Below are 25696 nucleotides of genomic sequence, written 5' to 3'. Positions count from 1 at the left end.
AATCAAAGATCATTAAGCATCATGAAAACTATAAGTGTCGACGAGGCATTCGTTACTATGATGAGCATGAAACTAGTGCCAAGAATTCATTTAACGCGATTGTTTATAAGCAACCTCCACTACTTGTGAATATAAGTTCATAACTATTAGGTGAAATTCACTTATATTCTAGCGTCATATTCATGCATGAAAATTAAGCGTGCACTCTCAATCAACATACATAAATAAGTTATCGATCAAGCAGTTAAACAAATTGAATTCACCATTCATGAAATTCCAACCAAAAGTAATCAATTCATATTGCAAGCATAAACATGGTTTCGAATCACCCCCTAGCTAATTAGGAATTTAGCCTCTCATGTTCACAACAAGAAAAATAAAATTGAATTTAAACATAAAGCACAAAGGATTGATTACACCTAGAACGCCCAACGAATCCACTTGAATTTCTGCGCGTCTAAGTCCCTCTTTCTTCTTCTCCTTGCTGCGGCAGTGAGGTTTAGGGAATTTCTGGATGTTATTTTGGGTTGGGGATGGATTTAGGGAAGTGTGGTGGTGCGGCAAGGTGGTGGAGTGATGGAGGAAGGTTTGTATGGTGGCTGGAAGGGTGGAGAAGGGTGCGGACAGGTTGGAAAGTTGCTGGAATGGCAGGGAGAAGTGCGGCTGTTGGGAGAATTTTTAATGGGAAAAGGCACGGCTGGAAGAATAAATAAAATAGGAAAAAATGGTGGCTGCCTCGGTTTTTAGGTGTTTTAGGGTGAATAAATGGTTTTGGGCTGGATGCTGCGGCTGTTTGGTGGATAATTAGGGTGCAAAAGTGTGGGGGGGCCACGGCTTAGAAGAATGGGATGGTGGCTTTTGGGGAGTGACGGCTTAGGTGGTAGAAATTAGGGTTAACTTTGATAAATGGGGGGGGGCACGGCCTTGTAAGGCTAATGGGATTTTTGTGGCTGTTTTGTTTTATTATCAAAATGAAAATAAAATGGAAAGCTACGGATTAAAGGGGAGGATATGGAAAGGTGCGGCTAAATATGTAAAACCTAGAGTTTTAAATATGTTTGGTTCCTAGCTTATTTTTATTAACGAAAGTAAATTCAAAGGCTTCTAGAATTTAGGAAATAAAATCAGAAATTAAAGAGGGAAAGATTAAAGGGTGCGGCTAGGTTGTGTAATTGGGCTAGGGCCTTGGTTTTGTGTCCTAAAGTGCTTACAAGGCCTTCAAAGTAGCTAGAAAATACGGATGTTTAAGTTTAGGAAAGGTTACCAAAACGGGAAACTTAGGGTTAACTTTCCTACTTCAAGTAGGAAACCTTGTTTGAGTAGGATTCCTCGTTTTGGTAAGAATTCATCGTTGGAGTAGGAATTCGTCGTTTCTTCAAATCTTCAACTCATTCATTCCTCTTTCGCTCCAAAATACTCCAATTTGCATCTTCTTGCACACTTTGGCCTTATATTCTGAAAATACACAAAAGTAGCCTTAAACACTAAAATAGCTAAGTAAACACAACATAAATGCACGAGACAAGCTAATTAAGTCGCATGAATATGCTCCTATCAACCCATAACTTTCTTCTTCTAATAAAGTTCTTCCTTGCACAGTGGAAGAACCTTCAAACTCACACCGTCTCAATATGTTGCTTTTTAAATCAATATTTGTAAAACTTTTTTTTCTCTCAACTTTATTTTTTATTTTTTTATTTTTATGTGCCATCTACCTATATATATATAAGTAGACGTTGTAGGGTTTACAAACGTAAGAAATCAAGGGAGTTAACGGGGATTTATGAGGTGCAAAACTATTTGCAATCAAATGCAAAATCGTAGGGAATCAAATGCAAAACTGTCTGCAATCAAAGGTTGATAACAATTTATGTTTTATATTTAATGTTTGTAATAAACCAAAATATAAATATATTTAAAATATTTAAATAAAAACATAACTGCTCCAACAGACTATATATGGGATTATAAGCCTAACGTGATTAGGGTTTTGTTAGGAGGAATTGAGGAAACATTTCTCTCCCATTCTTTCTACAAGGCCAACCCCTATGAGGAGATTCACCAACTCAATCTTCCTCCTAGCTCACTCATCTTCTTCATCAAATCTCTCTTTGGTGTGGAGAAATTAAAGGTTCATTCCTTTGTGAACTTTGGAGATTCCAATTCCACCAAATCCAAGAAGCCAAAGTCCAAAGGCTCAAAGGAGTGTGAAGGACAACAAAGGAACGAAGACCCTCACTTTAGGTAAATAGCTTTTAAATGCAAAGAGGATCTACAAATGTATAACAAATTCTCAACTCTCTCTTTGAATTTGAGTTGAGTCATGGTTCAACACACTACTAAGCTTGGAAGTTCATAGTTAAGATTTTTTTTTGTGCATTTGATTTAGTTTCTGCTGTTTAGTTGTTAGATGATATTTGTATGTTGCTTAATAATCTTAGTTTTGACAATTTTTCCTTCACTAACTATGCATAACAATGAAAGAAGGCCCCGATCAAAAAACTATTTAGTAGATTGCAATAAACTTGTTCATTTTCAATTTTATTTTTTTGGGTCCCGTTCTCCTTCACCAACGTCACATAACATGCATTGCACTCGAGTCCCAAACACACAATAACTAATTCTTTTTGACCTAGACCTACCCGCTAGTTTTTTGCTGTCAATATTTTGGAGGCAAATTCTCTGCTTCCTGTGCCCTTCTGTTTTGTGTGGTCACGGTTAAGCCACGTCAACAATTTATATTGTTTTTATTTATTTATAAAGATAGTAAGACAAAAAGGAATAGTAATATAAAACATTAACGTAACTTAACCATGACTACACAAACAGAAAGGTACGGAAGAACACGGAAAGTGGGAGGACACAGAATCTGCCTCCCATTATTTTACTCAATATGAACCCTAGGACCCTCAATACTACCAACCCATAATCCACCAAATAGCTACCCAAAAATGTTGCCTACTCTTTATCATACACCATTTTCTTTTATGACCTCAGTTACACAATTTGACTCCTAGGAAAATTTCATTCAGAGTTCCCACGAACCAAAAATGTAAAACTCAATTCAGTTACAAAAACATTTCCAACATTTTTCAAAACGAAAACTAAAAGTTGTTACTGAATAAGTTTCATTTTTTTATTTATCTTTAAAATGAAAAATTAAAAGGGTTATCTAAAGACCCACAGTAGTCCCCCATTTAGGGACACCTTCTGTGTGTTTTAATATGTAGTGAGTAAGGTGTTGGATTTTCACTATGCATCCTAGATTCGAAATTCCCACATCTCTTGAATTATTGTACTAGTTTCGAACTCTCCCCTTGCTTAATAATACATTCCATAAGCAAAAGTTGTGTACTTTTAACATCCAACAAAAAATTGTAGTGAAAAAAATAGACGAATATGATTATTCAAAGAAACAGTAAGATGACTATCATTTAATATAACGGTCAAATAGTTTAGAATTTGGGTGATTTTGATATAGATAATCTTTGAGAGAAGACCTAAAATATGAAAATAACATCTTAAAAAGAAGAAATCATTGATGATTTTGTTTTTCTTGCAAGTGACAATGACAACCTAAGCCGAACATATACATACACTATCTAACAATGGAACCTGAGTCTAAATGCACTTTTATGCACGGTTTAGTATCCGAATAAAGATGTTGGGTTTTCACTTTACATTCCATGTTCAAACTTCCACATCATTTAAAATATTGTAATTATTTCGGATCACTCTCCTTCTTAATAATAATAATAATATTTAAAAAAACAAAAAAAAAAACCTTTAATAGTGTGAACAAGTATTTATTTATTTATTTAATTTTTTGGAAACCGAACAAGTATTTATTTGAGTCCAAGATAACAATATTGACTTTGCTCCCAAACGCTAAAAGGGTAGAGAGGTCATTGCACACGGTAAATCAAAGTTCTCGGATCTTCTAAACGGGCGGCGTGGGAATTCAAGGCTGCTACAATTTGACGTCACATTTTTAATACCAATCAGAAGTACCCCCGAACTTACCCAAAACTACGAAAACGCCATCCCCAGCCATTTGCAGCATATTTCTCTGCATCTAGACAGTGGCAATCTCGTAATAACAGACATAAAGGACTTGTTTTGGAGAGCACGGCGCTCTACTTTCCCCCTTAATTTCTGGGGCAGCCACTGAAGTTTTTAAAATCTTACTAGTTCCCAAGTATTTCATTCAAATTAGCGCTGTACTCCGTAGACGGCCAGTTCTCTTGTCCCTCACGGCCTTACCTAATCTTGTAGAACAGAAGAAGCTAATAGTTGACTTGCTTGTGGTGAGTAGTCATCCGTTCACATTTACAATCTCATCCTTAGAGACCTAGAGCCACCAACTATATTTAAATACCACTTATCTTAGTTTATATAGGATACTGTTTTTCACATGTTCATTTTCACTTGTTACACATCTTTGTATAATTTTTGTCAATTGATCTCTTCAATTTATTTGACTTGACGGCCTGAAATTGAGAGAGATGTATGAGAAGTAAAAATGAGTGTGTAGATAACATCTCCCTTTATATATATGCACAACTATAAATTCTACAAATTTTAGTAAGTGATATTGACCTTACTAAAAGGATAAATTATTTGGAGTGTAGAATGCGATTTTCAGAGTGCTAATAACAATTCCCATAGTAAATACTGAAATTTAGAACTTCTGCTACCATGGTGACAAGTTTAATACCAAATTATTGTTGACTTATTGGGTGCTTTAGCGTAATCCTCAGCTTAAAATTGTAATAGAAAAAGTAACCTTACTCTCTCTTCGCATTAAAAAAAACAAAAGTGAATTGATTGTTTAGAAGGAGATAAAAGTTTAGGGTGGTGTTGTTCACATCTTTTTTTAATAAGAGATGTATGAAAAGTAAAGAAATATGTGTGGATAGTACTACTTAAGTTTAAAGAGGTATTCATCAATTTCCCCCCTGAACTCCCAATTTCCCCCCTCAACTCTCATAATTAGTCAATTTCCCCCCTCAACTTTAATTTAGCCAATTTCCCCCCTCAACTCTTATAATTAGTCAATTTGCACCCTACTGTTAATTTTTTAATTTGATCATAATTAAACAAGTGTGTGTAAGAAAATGTTAATCATGTTCCTATATCTTTATCCTATTACAAATAGATTAAAATTTAGAATTTTACAATTTATCATAGATAGTATTATTAGTCTGAATAAATCAGTATGGAGTAATTTTATTTAATTTTTGACTATACAAAATTGATAACGAAAAGGATTGATGTGTAAATTTTTGTATGTGAATACAATTTTCTTTATAAAAGTGAAAGCTAAGTTCAAGTAAATTGCGGAGAATTGAGCTTTAGTGAAAAAATGGCTAGTCTATTCATAATTTTCGACTCCTTATTAAGAATAACCCATTTTATTGAAATAGGTCTGATCCATGAGTTTAGGATTATTATTTCTTTTTGTTCTTATTTCTTCTTCTACATGCTTTAAACCCGATTCATAACTTTTTCTTATAATAAACCCATATCACATACTAACTATATTATGTTTTTGTACATTTTACCCTATATTATGTAGGTGAGTTTATGTTAATTTTAGTACTTTGTTGGAAGTTATTAGAAAGATTGAAAATTAAGAAAAGAATAGATGGAAAATTAAAAAAAAAAAAATAATTAACAGTAAGGTGCAAATTGACTAATTTTGAGAGTTGAGGGGGGAAATTGGCCAAATTAAAGTTGAGGGGGGAAATTGACTAATTATGAGAGTTGAGGGGGGAAATTGGCCAATGGTCACAAGTTCAGGGGGGAAATTGATGAATACCTCAAGTTTAAAAGGAAATGGGGGCAGTATGACATTGTTAAAAACAAGAAGGGAAAATTCTCATATTAACATAAAATTAGGGAAAAGAAAGGCCTCCCAAAGCGGTAAAATAAGACAAAAAAATGAAGGTGAGGTTTTGAAAGAAGGAAAATGTTTCAGCAGAAAAGGGCGTATGGAGAGGAGATTGGTCTGAACAGGACGTCACGCTTCTTCTACTCTTCTACTCTCTCTCTCTCTCTCTCTCTCTCTCTCTCTCTCTAAACCTCTTGAGGAAAATTAGAAAAGTTAAAATATTTTTGCTCAGAATTCATGGTGGGCCTGTTAGTTGAATTTTCCAGCCATTTGATGGCATATATAATATAATACTCATATTTAGGCGGAAAAGGTCAAAGGGGAACTTGGTATTTATCCTCAAAAAGCTTCACGGGTTAGGGTTTTGTTTGAGCTTTGCTTCCAATTTCAGCTTCTGGGTTTTGCTTAATTTCTGGAAATTCACTGCCTTTGAGCTCCGATTCTTCATCTTCCTGGACTTCAAACTCTAGGGTTTGTTTCTTCATGCAGTTTCTGCTATTGGTATGTAAGCTATCTTGTGTTTTTGCTTCTGGGGTTTGTGATGTTTCATTTTTCCGTTCAGTAGGTGCCTTTTGATTGGATTTTGTTTTTTTTTTTCTGTGTGTTTCTATGTAAAGTTTTGATCTTTCTGGTAGTTGCATAGCTAGGAGTGTGAACTTTGGTTTGAAAAGTTTGTGTTTTTTGAAAGCTTCTGAGCTTTTGGGTTTTTCTTTTTTTTTTTTTGTTTTTTTTTGTTTTGTTATTTCAGTGGAGGGGTTGTTGAAAGTGGGTTTCTTTGGTTCTGGGATTGGCGGCGGTGATGATGATGTTGATCCATGGGCAGTAGAAGAGTGAAAGTTGGTGCAAATGATGGTAATAAAGTCGTGACCGAGATGCCGAGCTTTGTTCCTCCAGTACCCACTCCCAATCCCAGGTAGGTATTTGCTTACCCTTCTATTAAGTTCTAATTTCCTACATATTTATTGAATTATGACTGTTCTTATCTTTTAAGTTTAATTGGCAGTAGGAGTGTAGCTCCGTGGCTTTTGAATATGATTCCTTGGCCCTTCAGTTAGTTTGGAAGCTGTGATCCGTTAGCGGCCTCTGTGCTACTAGAACATGAATATAAGTTTTTATGTGGTAGCATTGTTACTGCCATATGCTGCTGAGATTAGAATCTCCTGCTTGTCCGGGTGTTGGACTGTATCATCGAAAGGAACATAAATTGGGACTTAGAACCTTAAATTCTGACATCATACACAGGTCAAATGGAATCACAACTACATAAATTGACTAGGTATTTGTCCTAGTGAATTCTTTTTATATTGTAACTCCAGCAGCACAAAAATGTGTATCTGAAGTTTATTCTTTCCACATGTTTACTACTAAATAGAGTCCTAAGTTACAAGTAACCTTTGGGAATTTATCCGAATGATGCATCAACAGCTCAAATTTGTGTAAATAGTATGGAGATTTTTATGGCATAATGTCTCTTCACGGTATTAACAATGATTTTCCAATGATTTGAGGAAAGGGAGTTGCACCTGTGATTTTTCAGTTTTTTCATGACAGAAATGATAACAAAAAATAGAGCCAACAAACAGGACAAAAAAAAAAAAGAAAAAAACAAGCAACTGGAGTCTATTGTTCTGTTATGGGCCATGTCTAGTAGCGTTGGCTTGTAACTAAGCAGGGCATTAAAGTGATTGGTTGTATATGGTGGTTAAGTTTGGCCCTAAGCCGACAGGGCAAAACCCTATCCACCATGGCTAGGTAGCAAACAACAATTGATTTGTTGAGGTATTGTTCTCTTACGGAGGAATTGTTGTTCCCAATTTAATTTGAAATTATGCGACTGTTCGTTGAAGCAAACAGAGTAGCAGTATTATTATTTTATCTAGTATTAATTACTAAAGTCTGTTCCCTTTAGTTTATTTTCATACAAGAATGTGATAGTGGTGATCCTAAAATTAGGGAACAGGACTGATGCTACTTGAAATGTTTCCATGACCTTTAATTTGGTAACCATTCGATACTGAAATGAAGTGTCAAAGTTATTGTTGATTTTGAGACTATACAAGTTTTTTCATCTGTTTACATCATGATGAAGAAGCTTCTTAACATGTTTACGTTTGACTCTGAGGGGTAATTGAATTATGATTTCTGTTTGGCCTTATCAATCTGGCCAATGATTATGGATTTAGTTTCTTTTTTCTTGATTGTATCCGTCAATTTCGATAGTCATGATTATGACAATTTTTTTTCTCAGCGTCACAGAGGGGAGCTCCATTCGTTCATCTCAAGTTTCAGATTTTGGAATTCTTGAGCAAACTCTTGGATTTCGCATAGAGGATGCTGTTGACATTGGGAGAAGTATGTAACTTTCTTGGTGTTTATCAGAAGTTAAATTCAATACTAGCAATTTTCTTCTTATTTCTTTCAGTTGATACTAGGCCAGTTTTGAATTTTACCGTGGTTGAACCTGTGAATTGTCTTTTAATTTTCGTACTCGGTAAATGAGCTTATGAATAAGGTTTTCTTAGTGTTCTAGTCAGCTTCCATGTTTAGTTTCCTAGTGCCTGATTGTAGGTGTTTACTCGAATGACCTATCAGCTGGGAGTGTATATCCACTGCTCTAGTCCTGTTGTTCAATTCTTACCTTAAAATAGATTCTATTCATCATTGACTTTCTGAAGTGTGACTTCAGAAGCACGAGTAATTTCTGGCAATGTTGGAATATGATGAAGAGAATGTGATTCTGATTCTGTTTTTTGGTAAAAGGAGGCATATGTAATATGTTTATATGCACGTACAGTTTCAGATAATATTTCACTTTTGTTGTACTATGGTATCTCTTTGATTGGGACTCCTAATCACTTCATCATTGTTGATTTATAGGCCCAATGTTTAATCAAAACAAGTTAAGTAGTCCGGCAGTGGGAAGTAGTGATGCCCAATTTGGTGCTTTAAACAAGGTAATTATTTTTCTTCCCCCTCACAAAACAACGAGAACAATGAAAAATGAAAATGAAAACAGGACCAAAAAAAATTGTAACTTATGCGCGTTCTGGAATTCAGTCCCTTGCATCTTCAGACAAACTTTTTGGTTTTTTTGTGGGATCTCAGCTTATTCCACTGCAAAAAGAGCCACAACCCCTCTCTGTATCTCGTAGCAATCACGAGAACTGGGGGGAATCCAATATGGCAGATGGAAGCCCCAGGACTGATACTTCAACAGATGACACGGAAGATAAAAATCAGAGGGTAACATCTCCTGCTTCCACTTTTGCTACTTACTTTTTCATTCCTGTATCCAAGATTCAAAGTGATATCCCTCATTTTGCCATACAAAATTATTTTGCATCTGAGAATATTCATTCTTTATTTGATTTTGGCTGCTTCTTTTGTGGTGAATTTAAATTCAGTGTTCCTGTGCAGATTGAAGGGAATCAAATCACTGGTCTTCTAGCTTCTGATTCCAGTGACAGGTCAAAAGAAAAACCTGGGGATCAAAAGGTTTGGTAACTTCAACTAAATATGCTATTAAATAGTCATCTTGCATGATTATTGGATACCTTTTACCATGCAATCAATCTCTGCAGACATTGCGAAGACTTGCTCAAAATCGTGAAGCTGCCAGGAAAAGTAGATTACGGAAAAAAGTAGGTTACTATTTAAGTATTTATTATGAGTATATTAGTTTCCCCTTTATTCGTTGTTAGTGTTCCCCGTCTAGTAAGAGTCATGCTTACTGTTCTGTATGGAGAAGTAATGTTATGTTTCTTCTCTCAGGCATATGTACAACAACTTGAGAGTAGTCGGCTGAAATTAACCCAGCTTGAGCAAGAGCTTCAGCGAGCCCGCCAGCAGGTTGGATTTTGTTGTCCCTGAATATACGTACATATATCATATATCATCTATTTTTCATTCCTGGAAGGGCATGGATGTTGTATCATATTAGTGGTTTTATTTTGGCAGGGAATATTCATTTCAAGCTCCGGAGATCAATCCCATTCAATGAGTGGAAATGGTATTTGAACCTCTTAATTTCATGTTCCGATTGGTTATATTTCCTGGACTTGAAAATGATCACAGAAGTGTAATTCCTGCTGCATTGATATGCATATTTATGTTATAGAAATTTGGTAAAGATGGGGTTAGGTGTTCTCTGCATTAGATTTGTGTAGTAAGTCGATTATTTTGGGTGGAGACTTCTACAGCTTCTCTTTCCTGGATTGTTCTGTAATTTTGGCATCCTCAGTCTTCTGCAATTGGGTCCGAGCATGCCCTGAAATTTTACATAGTGGGTTTGTTTTTCATATTAATAATGGTGTTGTTGCCGGCATGTTGCATTACATTATTTCTTGTGTTGTGTGATAAAAGGCAATATTCTATTCCCAGACAGTTTGGAAACAAAAAATTCGTATGCTGTTAGATTAAGAATCTGGACCACACATTTAGGCAAGAATTAACCTTATCAGTGATTCTGGCAACATGGCATTATGTTGCTGAACTGTTAATGTTTTCCCACTTAACTGATATTTGATGGTAAAATATTCTTGTTTTATTTGTATTTTTATTTCATAGGTGCTTTGGCATTTGATGTGGAATATACAAGGTGGCTAGAGGAGCACAACAGGCAAATAAATGAGTTGAGGGCTGCCGTTAATTCACATGCAGGCGACACTGAACTCCGTACCGTTATTGACAATGTCATTGCGCACTACGATGACATTTTTAGAATAAAAGGAACTGCTGCAAAAGCTGATGTTTTCCACATCTTGTCAGGAATGTGGAAAACACCAGCTGAAAGGTGTTTCATGTGGATTGGTGGCTTCCGCTCATCTGAGCTCCTTAAGGTGAAAATTTGTGCTCCCTACTCTTGATACAGTTGGAATCCCCCTTAAGTTTTTGTTAAATTGCAACCACATACATCATCTGCTAAACATTACAATCTCGTACATAAACTTACGATTTCATTGCAATTTCATACATTTGTTAGCAATTCTGTTAAGTTGACTGTTAAGTGATGATGTGGGATAAAGAATCAATTAAAAATAGTCAAGATGAAAATCAATTTAGAAATTAAAAGTAACATCTTTTTGTGCAAAAAATCAGAAAAGTACATGTGGACCCCACCCCTTCCATCTTACCATTCTACCAAGCCAACCCCTGCGTCCTCTCCCTCCAAACCCCGTGCCTCCACCTACCATACTGTATCCTTCCTTCAAACCCTAATTCACAACCTACAATGCAATGAAATTGTAAGTTTGTGCAAGAGATTGTAATGTTTTGAAAATGATGTATGATGTTGCAATTGAACACAAAATTGAGGGGGCAAACTGTAATTTACCACAAAAATTATACCATTTTAGTTTCTGCACAATTCCATCTCCTAGTGGAAGTGTTGGATATACGGCTTCAATCCTACGGCTTCTAGTGTATGAATCCCCCACACCAAACATGGCTGTGGCTGTGTCATATAGGTTCACGAACCATGTCCATGGAAACGAGTATTTCTATGGTTAGCAATGGAAATTTGTAGTGCCCGTCTTTGAACTTAATTTGTCAGCAAAATTGATGTTTTTTTTTTCTCCTTAAAAAGAGTAATTAGTGAGCTGCCCAAAATTCTTTTCAAATGTTCTCTAATTGTTTTAGTTCTCTGCGTCCCGTTGATCTGTTTTGACATTGGTGCAGCTTCTGGTGAATCAATTGGAACCATTAACGGAGCAGCAATTGTTGGGTATTTACAACCTGCAGCAATCATCTCAGCAGGCTGAAGATGCTCTGTCACAAGGGATGGAGGCATTGCAGCAGTCCCTGGCTGAGACCTTGGCCAGTGGCTCACCTGCGCCATCAGGGTCATCTGGGAATGTTGCAAACTATATGGGTCAAATGGCCATGGCCATGGGAAAGCTAGGAACTCTTGAAGGTTTCCTCCACCAGGTGAACTCCCTTAATAGTTAATTCCACTAGCTTGCTTTTCCACTGAATCATGAAAAGGCTGGTATCACTGAGTGATGCATCTGGCGAAGTGACTGCGCTTCATTGTTGGAACCTGTAGTTTGAATGGAACCAAATTGTTTCTAGTACCTACATGTCTTTGTTCTTCATTTAGTTTTGTCGGCCCTAAATTTCATACAATATATAGTCCTTATTTATTGTTTTCAAATGCTAAATGGACTGTCGTCTTTTGAGACGTAAACCTCGTGGTTATCTTTTTAAACGCAGTTATACCATCTTTTTTTGTACAAGAAGTTTGTTGCATGGAAGACATGTTTAACAAGAATTATAAACGAACTCGGTGATTTGGCTATAGATGGATTGCAATGTCCATCTCAAAGTACTTTTCATAGTCTTGCCTAAAACATTTGTAACGTTACTTTGTTATTTTTGTTTCTTTATGTATGTAATTAATACCTTAATTGCCAGTAGTCAATATACCTATGCCTTACTTTTTCATTCTCATTTTGTCAATTGCCAGGCTGATAATCTTCGACAACAAACATTACAACAAATGCATCGTATACTGACTACTCGACAGTCAGCTCGTGCGCTTCTTGCAATACATGATTATTTTTCGCGTCTTCGAGCCCTCAGTTCTCTTTGGCTTGCCAGGCCTAGGGAGTGACGTGCATTAGATTACTCTCCCTGAAGTTCATCCGTAAAGCTAGCTAGTCCCGGAACATAAATTAGCACCATGAAGCCGAGGGCCATACTATATAGATGGACTTCAGCTGTTTGGACATCAATATCCTTCAAGGACGTGATTAAGGTGCGTGAAGTCAGATTAACGTTCATAGTCACCATCAAAGTTGTAGGTTATTGTCACTTATGTTTGCCAAGATGTTGTATTCTATGTTCAGAACTGTAGTATGAATAATCTGATGATGTTAGCGATGTAATAGAAGCGAGGGAATAGAATAGTGCTATTGTCGTAGGTTACAGATGTCGATTTATACACCAAAAGTCAGATGATATCGGAGTGAAAAAGGTTTGCATTTTGTTTTTCTTTGACATGTACATATGATGTCTCTCAATGTTATTGGCCTATATTGTTGCACTGGTTTTGCCATTCTGGATTGTGTAATATTCGCTGGAACAGATTCGGTCACGCGAGGGAATTCGCCCAAATTTACTGTTCTTGGCAGTTGGAGATGTGATGAATTGCGGCCTTCGGTGCCTGTTTTTCGTGTGCTTGTAAAAATCGAGTTTTGAAGTAAGGGAGCGATTTTTGCACACCCTTTTTCGACTTCTACACTCGCCTTAATTGAGCGAGGAATTTCAAGTCCCTAGTGATTTAAAGCCGTATAGTTATTTTCTAATTCCCAAGGGAGTTGGACTTGGAAGGTAGTAGCGGCGGCGACGATGAAAAGGCAACGTTTGCCAATCAGTTCAACGGCGGATATGGCAACACTCGCCTTACTTTTGACACGGCAAAGATGCTCCTTACCCTAACCTGTGCCCCGACAGTGGAAATGTGTGCTTTGTCATAGGTTCCGACGAATGGCAACTTTACGTAAGGCAGAGTTTGGTTTTTTGGGAGTGATAATGGATCCCTGAATGGAGTGGCCCGGGAATCACTGATCAGAAAGCAGAGTTTGGAGAGATTAAACGAATCCCGAAGATGTAGACCATCGGTGAGTTGTTCAGTAAATAAACCCCCACAAATCACTTGAGTTTGTTCCGTAAAGCAGACAGTCGGGAGGTAGCCACCGAACCCACTCAAAAACAGCGAGCGAGCGGTGTTCGAGGAGGCCGAGAATTGCCATCTCCTTTGACATCCAAAGTCGTACCAAGAGCGCCAAACTGCAAGAGCTATCGACGATCCATATTCTACAACTGCGGCTAATTACGCATGTTGACGCTCCTGCTGCAGCGTCATATGGAAATCCATGCTGGTTACGGAAATTATATCACGTATACGAGGAACTCAAAATTATGCATTTAATTGTAGCAGTTAAAATACATAGATCAACGAAACTCCCTGTCGATATATATGCTTATGGTGCTCCTGGCTACGGGGGTACTTGTTACGACTCCAATTACGAATTAGTGAACACGCCAAGCTAGCCAGCATATCCAGTCCCATGCATCATGACTGAGACTTCTAACAGATGGAAAGACCAAATTTCACCTCATCAGTAGCCAGTTACAACCGTATTAACAGTGAACCTGACGATCTGCCCGCCCTCCCCCAAAACAAAACAAAAAAACACGACTAATTCAGAGTACAGCCGCAGACTCAGAGGACCAATTCAAAACTCTCTAACAAGTAATATTTTCACAAACTGGGAACTCCACACACCAAAACAGAAAAGATGCTAGAAATCATTGTTCATTTCCGGTCCCCAAAATGCACTGCGAAAGATGAGTCAAATATGGTTCTGCTTTGGAACTGCTGTTCAATATCGGTCCCAGGCTCTGAAGCTCTGCATTGAACTCCCTCTCGAATTTCCTGCAAAATACATGGGTCAGAGAGAGACAGAGAGAGACAGATAGAGAGGTGTGCACGTGTGTAATCATTTATCCCACAGCCACTTCAAACTTACAGAATAGAGTCAGCAACAGTTTTGTTGCTGGAGCTTAATTTTAGTGCCTGAGAGGGGGTCCGCAATTTTGATGGTTTCGGGTTTTCTGGCACAAGTGAACCATCAAAATCGACAAGGCTAGGAACATCAATGGAAGATGATATTAACCACTGAGTTGCTGCAGCATATTGTAAGCAAAGCAATTTCAGCCTCTCCACCTTCTGCATTCATACAACTCAGTATTAACTATTAAGGTAAAGAACAAAGACAAATCAAGAATTCCGAAACTCTAGTTCTGGACATATGATTCCAAAGAGATATGATCCCCATCTCAACATGTCTTGATCCCCTCTGCCAATTATTACATTGTGGGTTTTTGCATATCCTAATTTTGAATTTTGGACCTTTGGTTCCAAATTATCCTTGGTGGAGATAAAAGACAGATCTGTGCTTGGATTCACGGTAACTACAGTACTGAGAAACCTGAAGCATTGGCAAAGCTTTGAAATTTGGTCAGTGTTCAAAATTATTTGAAAGTAAAGTTAAAAGTGGGCCCGGCCCCCAGGCATTTTCCAGCTGGTCCAAGGCTCCCTTCTGAAATGTACAAAAACTAGTTGTGGAAAGAAATACAAGAAATTTGTGGATTTCTTTGATTAGGAGTTCTCTACGTCGCATGATCAGTTTATAGGTCTCATGAATAGAGTCTTACAGCAGTTTATTAATTTGGTTCTTTTCACTAAAACGTGTACCAAGGAGTCTATGAAAGAAGCTACTTTATACACTTTGAAAAGTTAACAGTTAAAGAAATTAAGTTCTTATGCTCATGCATGACGCATGAGTTGACTTGCAGAGTCCAAGACATTTGATGTCGAAGGCTCCTGATGCCTAAAAATTTCATTATCTTAATAAGGCCCTACATTAAACATGGAGGCTATGATCAACTTTGCGCAAACAATCTCCACTATATTATCTCCTTGGCCTCAAACATATCCGACCTGTTGCATTTCCTTCCATGTCCCTGTTACCTTATTAGAGCTTTCCTCTCTTCCAGTTGAAGAGATTCTTTTCCAACCTTTTCTATATATATATATATAGATATATATATGCGTGCACATACACATATATCCTTGTTTCTACTAATGCAAGTAAGCTTGAATGTATTAAGAACAAACCTTGAGAAATTCCGGCAAAAGAAGCAAGCACCCCCTCAAACACTTGTCAAGGAAGAAGTCATGGTGTTGGATAACCTGTAACAGGAAGAACCTTGTAAGACAAATATGAGCTTCCTCTTAATAAAGAGTACTGCTACATCTATCAGAATGACCTAAACCGAATTCTCCTTTTTCAGCCAAAAGATTTCATTTTTTTTTTTTTTTTTTTTTTTTTTTTTTTTTTAAGAAGATGAGAGTTTCTATAAGAGGAAGAACAGACCTCATCTATGCTCTTTGCAGTCTGAAGTCTTTTATGCATCACATGGCAATTGGGCTCAATAACCTGTAAACAAGAAGAACTGCTCTGAGAAAACATAAACCTAATAATTTCCTCATCATTGCTGGGAAAATATATTTCAGAAGTGTCTGATAGAAAAATGCAACGTGATTTACAGATGTACATTGCAGTCTTAAGTCGACTATGCATCTATGCTCTTTGCAGTCTGATGTCTATATGCAGATGCACATCATCTCTCAAATAGAAGAAAACATTATATAGAATGCAATGTGATTTGCAAAGCAAAGATATGCAACAAGGATCACACATCAAATGAGGAACAAAAGAAGTATGAAATGTATATATAAGCCTACGCTACATACAATGCTTCGTTGTAGCGGTAATAGCCAAAAACAAAAAGAATACCATTAAAAATCAAAACCGATGGATAAAAAACAAGGTGCTTAAATATAGGGAAAAAGCAACACAAAACATCTATAGCATGGAAAAATCTTCCACGGAAAAAGCAAATTGTAAGATAAAACCTACCTCAAATGTTAGATAGTGTAGAAGGCTATTAATAAATTTAAGCATGCTACGACACAGCAGTGATGATCTGGAGATAGCAGTTCCACGCATGTTAAGGGCACGAACTCCCTGCAATACATATTTCCACTAAATCAAGCAAAGAAATGAGGCTAAATGACCTGGCTACAAGTAAATCAAATCAAGCCCATACTTGATGTGCTTGCCATGCCCCACAAAGCTGGCGATCCACGTGCTTACAGTGGAAAAGAAAGCGGAAAATTAACTGGTACTTTGTCAGGGAATTTTTAGAGATAACAATAGACAACGGCCACCGAATCTGAAAAAGAACCAAACAGTCATAACAAACCAAAGACAAATGGTTTGATCATAGAGGAGGATGAGATCTAAATGGCATTTCATGAAAACTTTCAAGATCTAGATCCATTTAAACTCTGGTATAATTAGCATACTTCGGGGGTCACTTCAAACTGTTTTTGTGATTTTTTTGGGGATGGGGCTGAGTAAAGATATAAATGACTAAATAAAATAAAAACAAGTCATTAACAAACCTTATAATTTAAAGAGAACGTCTCAAGGCCAGTTATGCTCACTGGCTCCTCCAGATCATTATCATCAGGGGCAGGCCTGCTCTTTTCACGATCTTTAAGTGTCCCCAGCTTTTTAAGCAAAGAAGATGTTTCCTGAAGCAAAACAGCAAGAATATTGAATTAATGGGAAATCAATACATAAATTTGTCATATATGAGTAAAATGATAGAGCTGTTTACCACGCAACATGTTAAGTCCTCATGGCAAGGATCTGCTGCAGCTGCTGTGGTGCGCAAAGCAAGGTCTAGAAGAGACTATTTAGCCAACAAAAGTTAAAACATCTCAATCATTTTGAATTGAGAAAGCAGAAAGAAAAATTTGCCAGCTAAGGAACTTGATGAAGAAAGAAGACTAAACCTGGAGCTTCTCCACAGAAATCTCATCAAGCTTTTTTGTGAGCTCGTCTCGAGCGATATCCATAAAATGAACCAAAAAATCACCCTGTATAAACACCATCAGTTCTCCATCCACTTGATTTTGAATAGCATGATTTTTGTAATAAACTTAACAAAAAGAAAGCTTATTTCCATGTAAAGTCGATTCATCTTTCCTTAATCAGATCCACAACATAGTGCAATTATTCAACAAACACCAAGTCCTTGATGCATCATAAATTAAGATTGCATAAATACAATCCTTTTCTTCATTCTCCAAAAAACTATGTTTACCTCACAAAAACTATATAAATAAATATGGCAATTCTTCTTGTAATTGAAATTAAAAAAGTTAACCATGGATGATATAAACCATGGACATCGCACGTTCTATGCACCTTCTTTTAAGGAGTTTTTCCTTTTTCATGTAATAGCAGTATGCGGAATTCTTGAATTTTGGGACCTATACAAATTGAAACATATCCCTGCAATGATTTGAGTTCCTATTTCGAAAAGGAGAATTTCGGAGTTTATCAAATACTCACTTTTATATCTTCCCTATATGAAATTTCAAAATACAAAGTAAACCAAATTCTTAAATATGCATGTAAAAGCTTGCAGAAGAGATATTATTACAAACACCTCATCAAAAAGTCCTCTATTTTCAGTGTCTTACAGGCAGCCATCTATTTTCATCCTTTAAGCTATCTATCTTCACTTTTATATTCAGTGTTTAATAACACACATAAATGTTGGAAAATCCCCAGGTACTTCAAGAGTTACAAGACCTAAACCTGAAGATCAAGCTTGCTCCTTAGTAGGGTTTAAGAAAATTAATGCCAGCTAATATACATTTAGATTTACACACTTGATGAGGCAAAATGACCTAGGAAGACTTCGACAGAGACTCTAAGAAAAGACTTGGACTACTTGAATCTAACAGAAGACATGGCACAAAACCAAGCGCAATGGCGTTCTAGGATTCATATACCCGACCCCACTTAGTGGGGTAAGGCTTTGTTGTTGTTGTTGTTGTTGTTGTTTGTTCAAATCCCTCCACCCAAAAATCAGAAGCATAGTAACTTCAGACAGAAAGATGTGTGTTATCAAACACTATGTCCAAAGTATTATAAGGGATAGATGAGGTAGAATAACCTAACCTTTACCTAGAATCCCACCTGATCTACAAGGTTCAAAACTTTTTAGTTACGATTTCATACGAAACATGGTATCTATCTACATATTAGTGTATAATATACGTGATCTATTTCCAAGTTCATTGGTCATAAAACAATATACCTGATCAAGAAGAAGATAGTGCTTTATAGATCGCAGCTTTCCCATCAGATCATACTACACAAGAAAGGATGGAAGATTAGCCAACAACATAAACAAATTGCATTAAAGGTGGCAGCAAAGACCAGAGAGAGCCAAAGAATATTCAGGGGAAAAACATTTCCTACAAACTAAACCTCACCTTTGCCTTGATGAGATTTAAGAGCTCACTGCTGGCAAAGTCATACGCAGACTTTATACACTCAAGATAACGGTGATTAGAGCCAAAGGTCATCAATTTCGAATTTTCTGATAGAGGGACCTATTTATCCAATAAAGTCAATGACATGTATTAACACAAACACATTGAGGGAAAGAATTTTCCTCATTTCTTGTGTTCTAAAAGAGAAATAAAACATTGTAAATGGATAATTATAACCCGAACCTGAACATGATGTCCACATTCCCTCATGACATTTAAATATTTTCCTGTGGTCAAAATTGTCCCGGAAATATTTGCTAGGAAGCTAGGAATTCCGTCTTTAAGGCTGTAACGTTGTCTCCAATACTTGGCATCATAATCTTGAGTGAGGCTTTCCTGTACAGTTTAACAAACTGTAACGTAATAAGCCTAAAATTGTTCCACTCAAAATTTTGAAATCAGATGACATACCTTTTGAAGAGATTTGTTTTCAGCAATGAAAAATTCACCATAAGGATCATCAATGACTCCTTCATAAACCCACCTAAAAGTAAATTTCATTCCCATGCCCAGGGATCAACCAAATTAGCACTAAAGTGTTGTGCAAATGATACTCAAAGCCATTACTGCCAAAAGAAAATAAACAAAACAACCTAATCTCTCTTTCCACATTCAAATAGACTTAAATAAGAAATTCATGTCAAAACTATTTAAGGAATGAATATATAGAAACAAGGGATATGGTACTACTCCAAGAAAATGAGCATGAATACACAAACGCTTTTGTATACATGAATTATAACCTAGAGAAGCCAGCACAACAAATAGCGCGTTAAGCAGGGTTGTAAGGCACCCGGCATATAATCTTTAAAATGGCCAGTACCCTTGGGTCGGTCTAAAATATGTCCTAATTTCTAATCCCTCTCAAGACACCCAAGTGTCAATTATGTCCCCCATGGGTGATCTTGGGTCTACAACACATCTTAGTCCAACACAATTTCCCAAATACGGCAGTTGGCTGGGCTCATAAATTTTTTTTGAAACTAAAACCAGCTCCTCCACACCACCCCCACCCCCACCCCACCCAACCCCCCCCCCCCCCCCCCCCCCCCCCTCCTCCTCTTCTCCTCCTCCCCAAGATAAACAAAGTAAAACAAAGATAGTCAAGGAGCAAAAGAACATTTTATAGCGTTCTACAAGAAAATGGAAGAACTTAGTTGATGGGAAGAATAGTCTCTGAAGCATATTATGCTTATGTAACTAGTCAGTCATGTTAACAAGAGATGTATAACAAGTTGGCAGGCAAAGTTTCACGCACAAGTATAATTACCTCTCCAATATTCCAAGGTATGAATTGCAAGCACATTCTGTCATCTTTTCTAGTAATGACCTTACACCACTATCACCAGCCATGGCCTTGGCCTATTTATTGCAAAGACCCACAGTATGCACCAATAGCAGCAAGATAAGAATGAGAAACAAGTGGTGGAAACAGTTATTACTTCTAAAGGGAGCAACAAAATTTTATGTAACTCAGACATAAGAGTACCTGGCTCTGCAAGAGGTTAAGAACTGCAGAACCTGCAAAATTATTAGCAGAAGCCCTCTGTATTACATTGGATAGTGCTTGCATGGACCCCATCATTGGCTGCAACACAGATTAGAGAACTCGGTCAGACTCAAAAGGAAAAAAAATCCCTAAATATAGTTTAAAAAAAAATAAAAAAAAATCTCAGAGAAGCTTAAACCTGACAGTAAAACCACAAGCCTTGTAGGGACAGTCTTCCCAGTCGAAACTGGTGTTCTAGCTGTGCCACCATGGCCTGGTAATCCTAATACAGAAAAATTGGAAGGTGTTCAGTGGACAAGATCACTTATGCATCATTTTCTTTATCCATATTTATTCTTTCCCTTCACGATGAGCTTTAGGTCAAATGGCAAAGAAGTGAAATGGTTATTGAGTCAACTTAAAATAGTGAGGAGAAATAACCCTACTAGAAGGAGCGCCCTCAGCGCAGCAGCAAACGCATGATTGACTAAGCCATTCTTGAATTGGGATCTTGATTCAACAAACTGGTTAATAAGCATAAAGTTCTCACACAGAGGGAATACCCGTTTGGCTAATTCCTGAAGCATTTCAGTACCCAAAGAAAAATGAGAAATATTAAAAGGCCTGACTATAAAACAACAAAGAGATTCAACCGATTCGTACCTGAAGAGCTAAATCCATGGATGCATCAACTTGAAAGGTGTACTTGTCCTCATTTCCGTGCGCCCTCTTGATTGAAACGTAGCGTCCTTGGATCCCAACCATTGCAGACAAAATGTCATCGATGACAACAAGTTCCTATTTGTGCTACAACCATCATAAGCACCACTTCCACTAACCCGAAATTTTGAAATTCCAAATTCAAATTCAAACTCACCTGAACAGCAGCATTGTAACAACCAATGGCCTTTTCGAATCCCAAGCTGCAAATTTCAAAATTGGGGTTTTCTTTATCAATTAAAAACGACAGAAAGAAGAAATGTATGAACACAAATGTAAATGGATGAGGATGTGATATCATGCTTACGAAAGAGAACCAACGGAATAGCCATCCGTATCTGCAAATCGCGACGTCGATTTGGTTTCCTGAAACAGAAAATGTCAAATTCCAAGCGGCATTTCGATTCGCAAACTTCACAGAGCAAAATTGAAGTGGAGTGAAGAAGATTAAAGGGAAAAGTAGGAACCTGGTGAAAGCGGCCGGTGAGGAAAGGGCGCTCGGAGTTCCAACGAGGAGTTGAGGGGCATGAAATTGTTGAAGTATTATTCTCCATCGGAATTCAGAACAGCACAAGTAACCCTCTTACTCTTACTAACTATCTGAAGCCACCTAGGGCACAAATTCGACGGCCACGATGCTTTGTTTCGTGGGAAGTCGTGATAGAGAGGACGTTCAAATTTGAAATCCCTAGAAAATGTGGATAACCAAGAGAGGTAGTCCAATTGCAGAATCTGGAGAGGAAGATGGTGGCAGGGGAGGGGACCCGCTTGGGGGATGGTCGTGGGGAAAGAGAGAGAGCTGGTAGTGTTATGTGGGTGGGTCTTGGCTGTGGGTAGTGGTGGTAGCTTGGGTGGGCTAGGGTGGGCTAGGGTGGCGGGAACAAGGGGAAACGGGAGCTTCCCTTTTTTTTTTTTTTTTAAACAAGCAATATTAAAAAATAAACAATGTCAGACTATATTTATATACTATCTTCAATCGAAATGGCCAAGTACAGTCATATCAAGAATTATAGCGTTGTAAAAAGTTATGTTCAAATGAACAGTATCAGACTATATTTATATACCATTTTTAACCGAAAGGGGGTAAACATAGCCTGTTAATAATTTTATTATTTTTAAGTTTATTCTTTAACTTATTGGTTAATTCAATTAAATTATCATATTAAAATAAGGTTATCCAAACATATTTTGAGTGTCACTTGTCTCTAAATGAATAAGCCTCCGAATTTTTTATCTTTATATAATCTCAATAATTTTTTCGGTTAGGATTTCAATTGACACGTGTCGCTAAATGAGTAACTCTCCATAGTTCTTATCTTTATGTAACATTATAATTTTCCGGACAGGATTTTTGAGTGACACGTGTCGAGATATAATTGGTTATGCAAATTTTAGATAGGATTCTTATCTATGTGGCACTTCTTAACTTCAGCATCTAATGTTAATAAATTGGTTGAATATTAGGTAGAATTCTCACACCTTCATCTTCCCCCTCTCCAATATCTGTTATTATTGTCTAAAATTTGTCATTTCAATTCTAGTTTGCAATGAATTCTAACTTTGGATCCTCTTCGCATTCAGTTGGGGTCCTCATCCAATTCCAAATTGGAAGATAAATGGGCGGAGTGGAACGAGAAGAGGAGGAGTCCGATGAAGAAGATGACCAAAATTAATAATATTGTACAATATAACCAAAATTAATATTTAATAACAAGAAAGCAATTGACAAGAATATGTGGAATTAGTGAATAAATTACAATTAATGCTAAGATCAATAGTAAAAAGTTCTATTGGTTTTATAATCAAAGATGCATATATTATGTAAACAGAGGATATATCATTAATGTTTTGAGATAAACAATGATGATTTGAAGAACCATTTAAAGCATTTTGGTAATCAACATACTTAAATTTAAATGTGATATATCATTAATGTCTTGAGTATAATTTACATCATATATCTTTTGTAGTACATGGAGCTATGCAAAAAAAACTCTAATTAATGATTATAAGGATTTTGTTTTATATCAAATATTGCAAGAGAAGCCACAGTTTAAAGAGTTCATGCTACACAGAAAGATGATGAAATGGCACTCACTGAAGCCATCATTACTCATCTGGAGGCAGAGCTTAAGCTTGCTGCAAGATGTATACATTTGTTCTGCAATATGAGGTATAGAGTGTTCAATATGTATTTGGTTTCTATATTGTTAATGGTTATATCAAATCGTTTATTTACATGAATTAATAATTATAACGAGTTAATTTTTTTTTTTTTTATACTTCTGGATGTATATTGATTTTTTAGGTAACCAAGTGTAGGACGACAACAGAGCACTTGATCGGCTTACTAAATCCAAAGAGGCTACTTTGCTAGAGGTTGAGAAAACTGTTCAGATTGCTTGGGCAAAAGCATCCTTGGTTGATGATTTGCAAAACAAAAATCAAGAGCTAATGAAATAGATTGAAAGGTTTGTATGCTATTCAGAGTTTTCCTATTGCATGCAAGTGTGATAGAGGGAATTTACTAGGGGCTCATACTAGCGTTGGCCACCATTTTACATAATATGAAATAAAGCATGGGAATCATTTATGTCGTACATAGGCTGTTAATATAGTTAGTATAATTTAGATGCAAACTGATGAATGTGAACAAAATGATTGATGATGTTTTAAAGACGTACAAAAGAATGCATGAGATGATAATTCAGCCCACTGAGCAAACGTATTATTCTCTGGGAATGTTTTATGCTATGACAATCTTGTTTTAAAGAATTCGCCTCGGGGAGCGCCCTAGGGCACCCTTGGGGCTGGGCGGTGAGGCAAATGCCTTTGTTTTGCTGAAGTAAGTGAAATGCTTCGCCGAAGACGTTGAGGCGGCGAAGGTGCGCCTCAAGGCGTCTAGACGCCTTGTTTGCCCTTTTTTTTTATTTTTTATTTTAAAAAAACCATCCAAACCCAAAACGATGTCGTTTGGGTAAGGATTTTCAGTTTTAAACATCCTCTTCATACCATACCTTCGATCACCTTTGTTCGCCTCTACCTTTTTCGCCTTCTTGTTTCTTCTCCCTCGCACCAGAAGCTTAGAACAGAGAACACAGCCGCTGTTTGGAGCAGCACCGGTCGCCACGCCAAAGCTTGGAGCAGCACCGTTAGCCCAGTGCCGTTAGCAAGATCCCAAAGGTTAGGGTTTCTAAAATTCTGAAAAAGTTAGGGATTTAGTTTTCTGGGGAAGAACTCTGTCTCTGCATGGCCTTGTTTGTAGAAATGTTTGAATAGTTAGTATTAGATAGAAAATAGAAAGTGCAGATAAGGGGATAATAATGGAAGATGCTAGTAGGTCAGAAAGTGTAGAGGGGTTAATAGACAGAAAAGTATATCCAGCTCCTTAGTTTAAACTAAAGCCACAATAAACTTATAGGTTGGGGTTTGTCTTTTTACACATTGACCACAAATATAAATTGCGGACAAGCCTCTGCATACTAGTTATAGATTGTGGTTTGTCACAATAATGTTAATTAATTGAATGCTTTGCTCCACTACTTGCATAAACCGTTTATTAACCGTTTGTGTGCGGTTTTGGAAATTGTTAGTATATAAATTAATAAATTGTTGGTTCATTAACTGTATGCATGCATCAAATGTTTACTGTGTAGGGCATTAAAGAATATGGCTTCTTCTAAGAAAGATTTTTCTTGGCAATGGACAAAAGATTTGGATCTTGTCACCAAGCACTTCTATTGTGTTTTTTGTAACCACAAATGCACGGGTTCAATTTCTAGATTCAAACATCATTTGGGTGGTGTAAGTTGGGAGGAATGATAAGTTGTAAAAAAGTCCCACCCAATGTGAAGGAAGAATGCTTTGCTAATGTTATGGGAACTAAAAAAAAGAGAAAAGCTAGCCATGAGTTGTGTCATGGTGGTGGAGAAGAAAGTGAAAGTGTCGATATATGTAAGTAATGGGAGTGGAAGTGTGAGTGCCACACATTCACAACAAATTGGTTCTTTTCTACCATCTAGGTCTAGGGGACCACTTGATAGGTATGTTACATTGGAAACTTGCCGAGCCACATTGAATATACCTTTCAAAAAAGAGGAAAGAAGACAAGCATCCCGAGCATTTGCACAATGGTTTTACACTAGTGTCATTCCATTCAATGCGGTAAACAATGAACATTATGTTAATGCAATGAAATCGGTATCCAATTTTGGTCCCGGCTGTAATGCTCCTGCAAGTCATGAATATAGAACTTGGATGCTCAAAGAAGAAGTTGAGGATGTACAAACTATGATGAAAGAACATCAAAAGGCTTGGAAAAGATATGGATGCATTATTATGTTGGATGGATGGTCGGATGGCAAAAAATAGGTGTTTAATCAACTTTCTTATCAATAACCCGCAAGGTACTTGGTTCTTGAACTCGATCGATGCATCAGTCTCTATTAAGAATGGAGATTTGTTGTATGGTTATTTGGATGATGTTATTCAAAAAATTGGTGAAGAGATTGTGGTTCAAGTTATATTCGACAATGCTTCAAACTACAAGAATGCTGGGGAAAAACTTATAGAGAAGAAAGAGAAGATGTGGTGGACTCCATGTGCGGCT

General features: G+C 36.9%; 2 protein-coding genes across 3 annotated transcripts; one reads left to right on the top strand and one right to left on the bottom strand.

Moving 5' to 3' along the window:
• The first annotated feature begins 5888 nt into the window (after positions 1–5888).
• LOC137713772 (transcription factor TGA2.3) lies at positions 5889–12935 on the top strand. The gene is made up of 12 exons (XM_068453122.2): positions 5889–6394; positions 6642–6806; positions 8142–8245; positions 8771–8847; positions 8999–9136; positions 9311–9388; positions 9475–9534; positions 9665–9742; positions 9851–9902; positions 10460–10731; positions 11570–11818; positions 12357–12935. The coding sequence occupies exons 2-12, from the start codon at positions 6709–6711 to the stop codon at positions 12501–12503; spliced, it is 1353 nt and encodes a 450-aa protein (XP_068309223.2). The 5' UTR covers positions 5889–6394; positions 6642–6708; the 3' UTR covers positions 12504–12935.
• An 860-nt stretch (positions 12936–13795) lies between these two features.
• LOC137713771 (Spc97 / Spc98 family of spindle pole body (SBP) component) lies at positions 13796–22020 on the bottom strand. Of its 2 annotated transcripts, none has more exons than XR_015955746.1 (21): positions 21555–22020; positions 21395–21453; positions 21245–21290; positions 21031–21165; positions 20814–20945; positions 20567–20650; positions 20368–20466; positions 20149–20240; positions 19290–19362; positions 19062–19214; positions 18819–18938; positions 18641–18694; positions 17325–17408; positions 17147–17221; positions 16929–17060; positions 16571–16696; positions 16381–16488; positions 15835–15897; positions 15576–15650; positions 14425–14886; positions 13796–14330 (listed from the first exon to the last, which is right to left on the bottom strand). XR_015955746.1 is itself a non-coding variant. In XM_068453120.2 (21 exons), the coding sequence occupies exons 1-21, from the start codon at positions 21639–21641 to the stop codon at positions 14204–14206; spliced, it is 2124 nt and encodes a 707-aa protein (XP_068309221.2). In that variant the 5' UTR covers positions 21642–22020; the 3' UTR covers positions 13796–14203. The 2 variants fall into 2 exon arrangements, 1 of the variants encoding a protein (XP_068309221.2); XM_068453120.2 differs by having other exon boundaries at positions 14425–14624.
• Positions 22021–25696: the final 3676 nt, after the last annotated feature.

The sequence above is a fragment of the Pyrus communis genome, chromosome 14 (assembly GCF_041283825.1).
Source record: "Pyrus communis isolate YQ-2024b chromosome 14, ASM4128382v1, whole genome shotgun sequence".
Lineage (NCBI taxonomy): Eukaryota > Viridiplantae > Streptophyta > Magnoliopsida > Rosales > Rosaceae > Pyrus > Pyrus communis.
This window is presented reverse-complemented; position numbering and strand designations above follow the sequence as displayed.

What these genes read in the sequence shown, in the direction of transcription:
- LOC137713771 (XM_068453120.2), bottom strand. Translation starts at nt 21,641, where the DNA reads ATGGAGAATAATACTTCAACAATTTCATGCCCCTCAACTCCTCGTTGG. An exon ending in TCACCGGCCGCTTTCACCAG is followed by an intron (nt 21,454 to 21,554) that starts GTTCCTACTTTT and finishes TTTCTGTTTCAG; the next exon opens with GAAACCAAATCGACGTCGCG. An exon ending in CTGCAAAGAGCATAGATGAG is followed by an intron (nt 15,651 to 15,834) that starts GTCTGTTCTTCC and finishes TTCCTGTTACAG; the next exon opens with GTTATCCAACACCATGACTT.
- LOC137713772 (XM_068453122.2), top strand. Translation starts at nt 6,709, where the DNA reads ATGGGCAGTAGAAGAGTGAAAGTTGGTGCAAATGATGGTAATAAAGTC. An exon ending in GCTCATCTGAGCTCCTTAAG is followed by an intron (nt 10,732 to 11,569) that starts GTGAAAATTTGT and finishes ACATTGGTGCAG; the next exon opens with CTTCTGGTGAATCAATTGGA. An exon ending in TTGAAGGTTTCCTCCACCAG is followed by an intron (nt 11,819 to 12,356) that starts GTGAACTCCCTT and finishes GTCAATTGCCAG; the next exon opens with GCTGATAATCTTCGACAACA.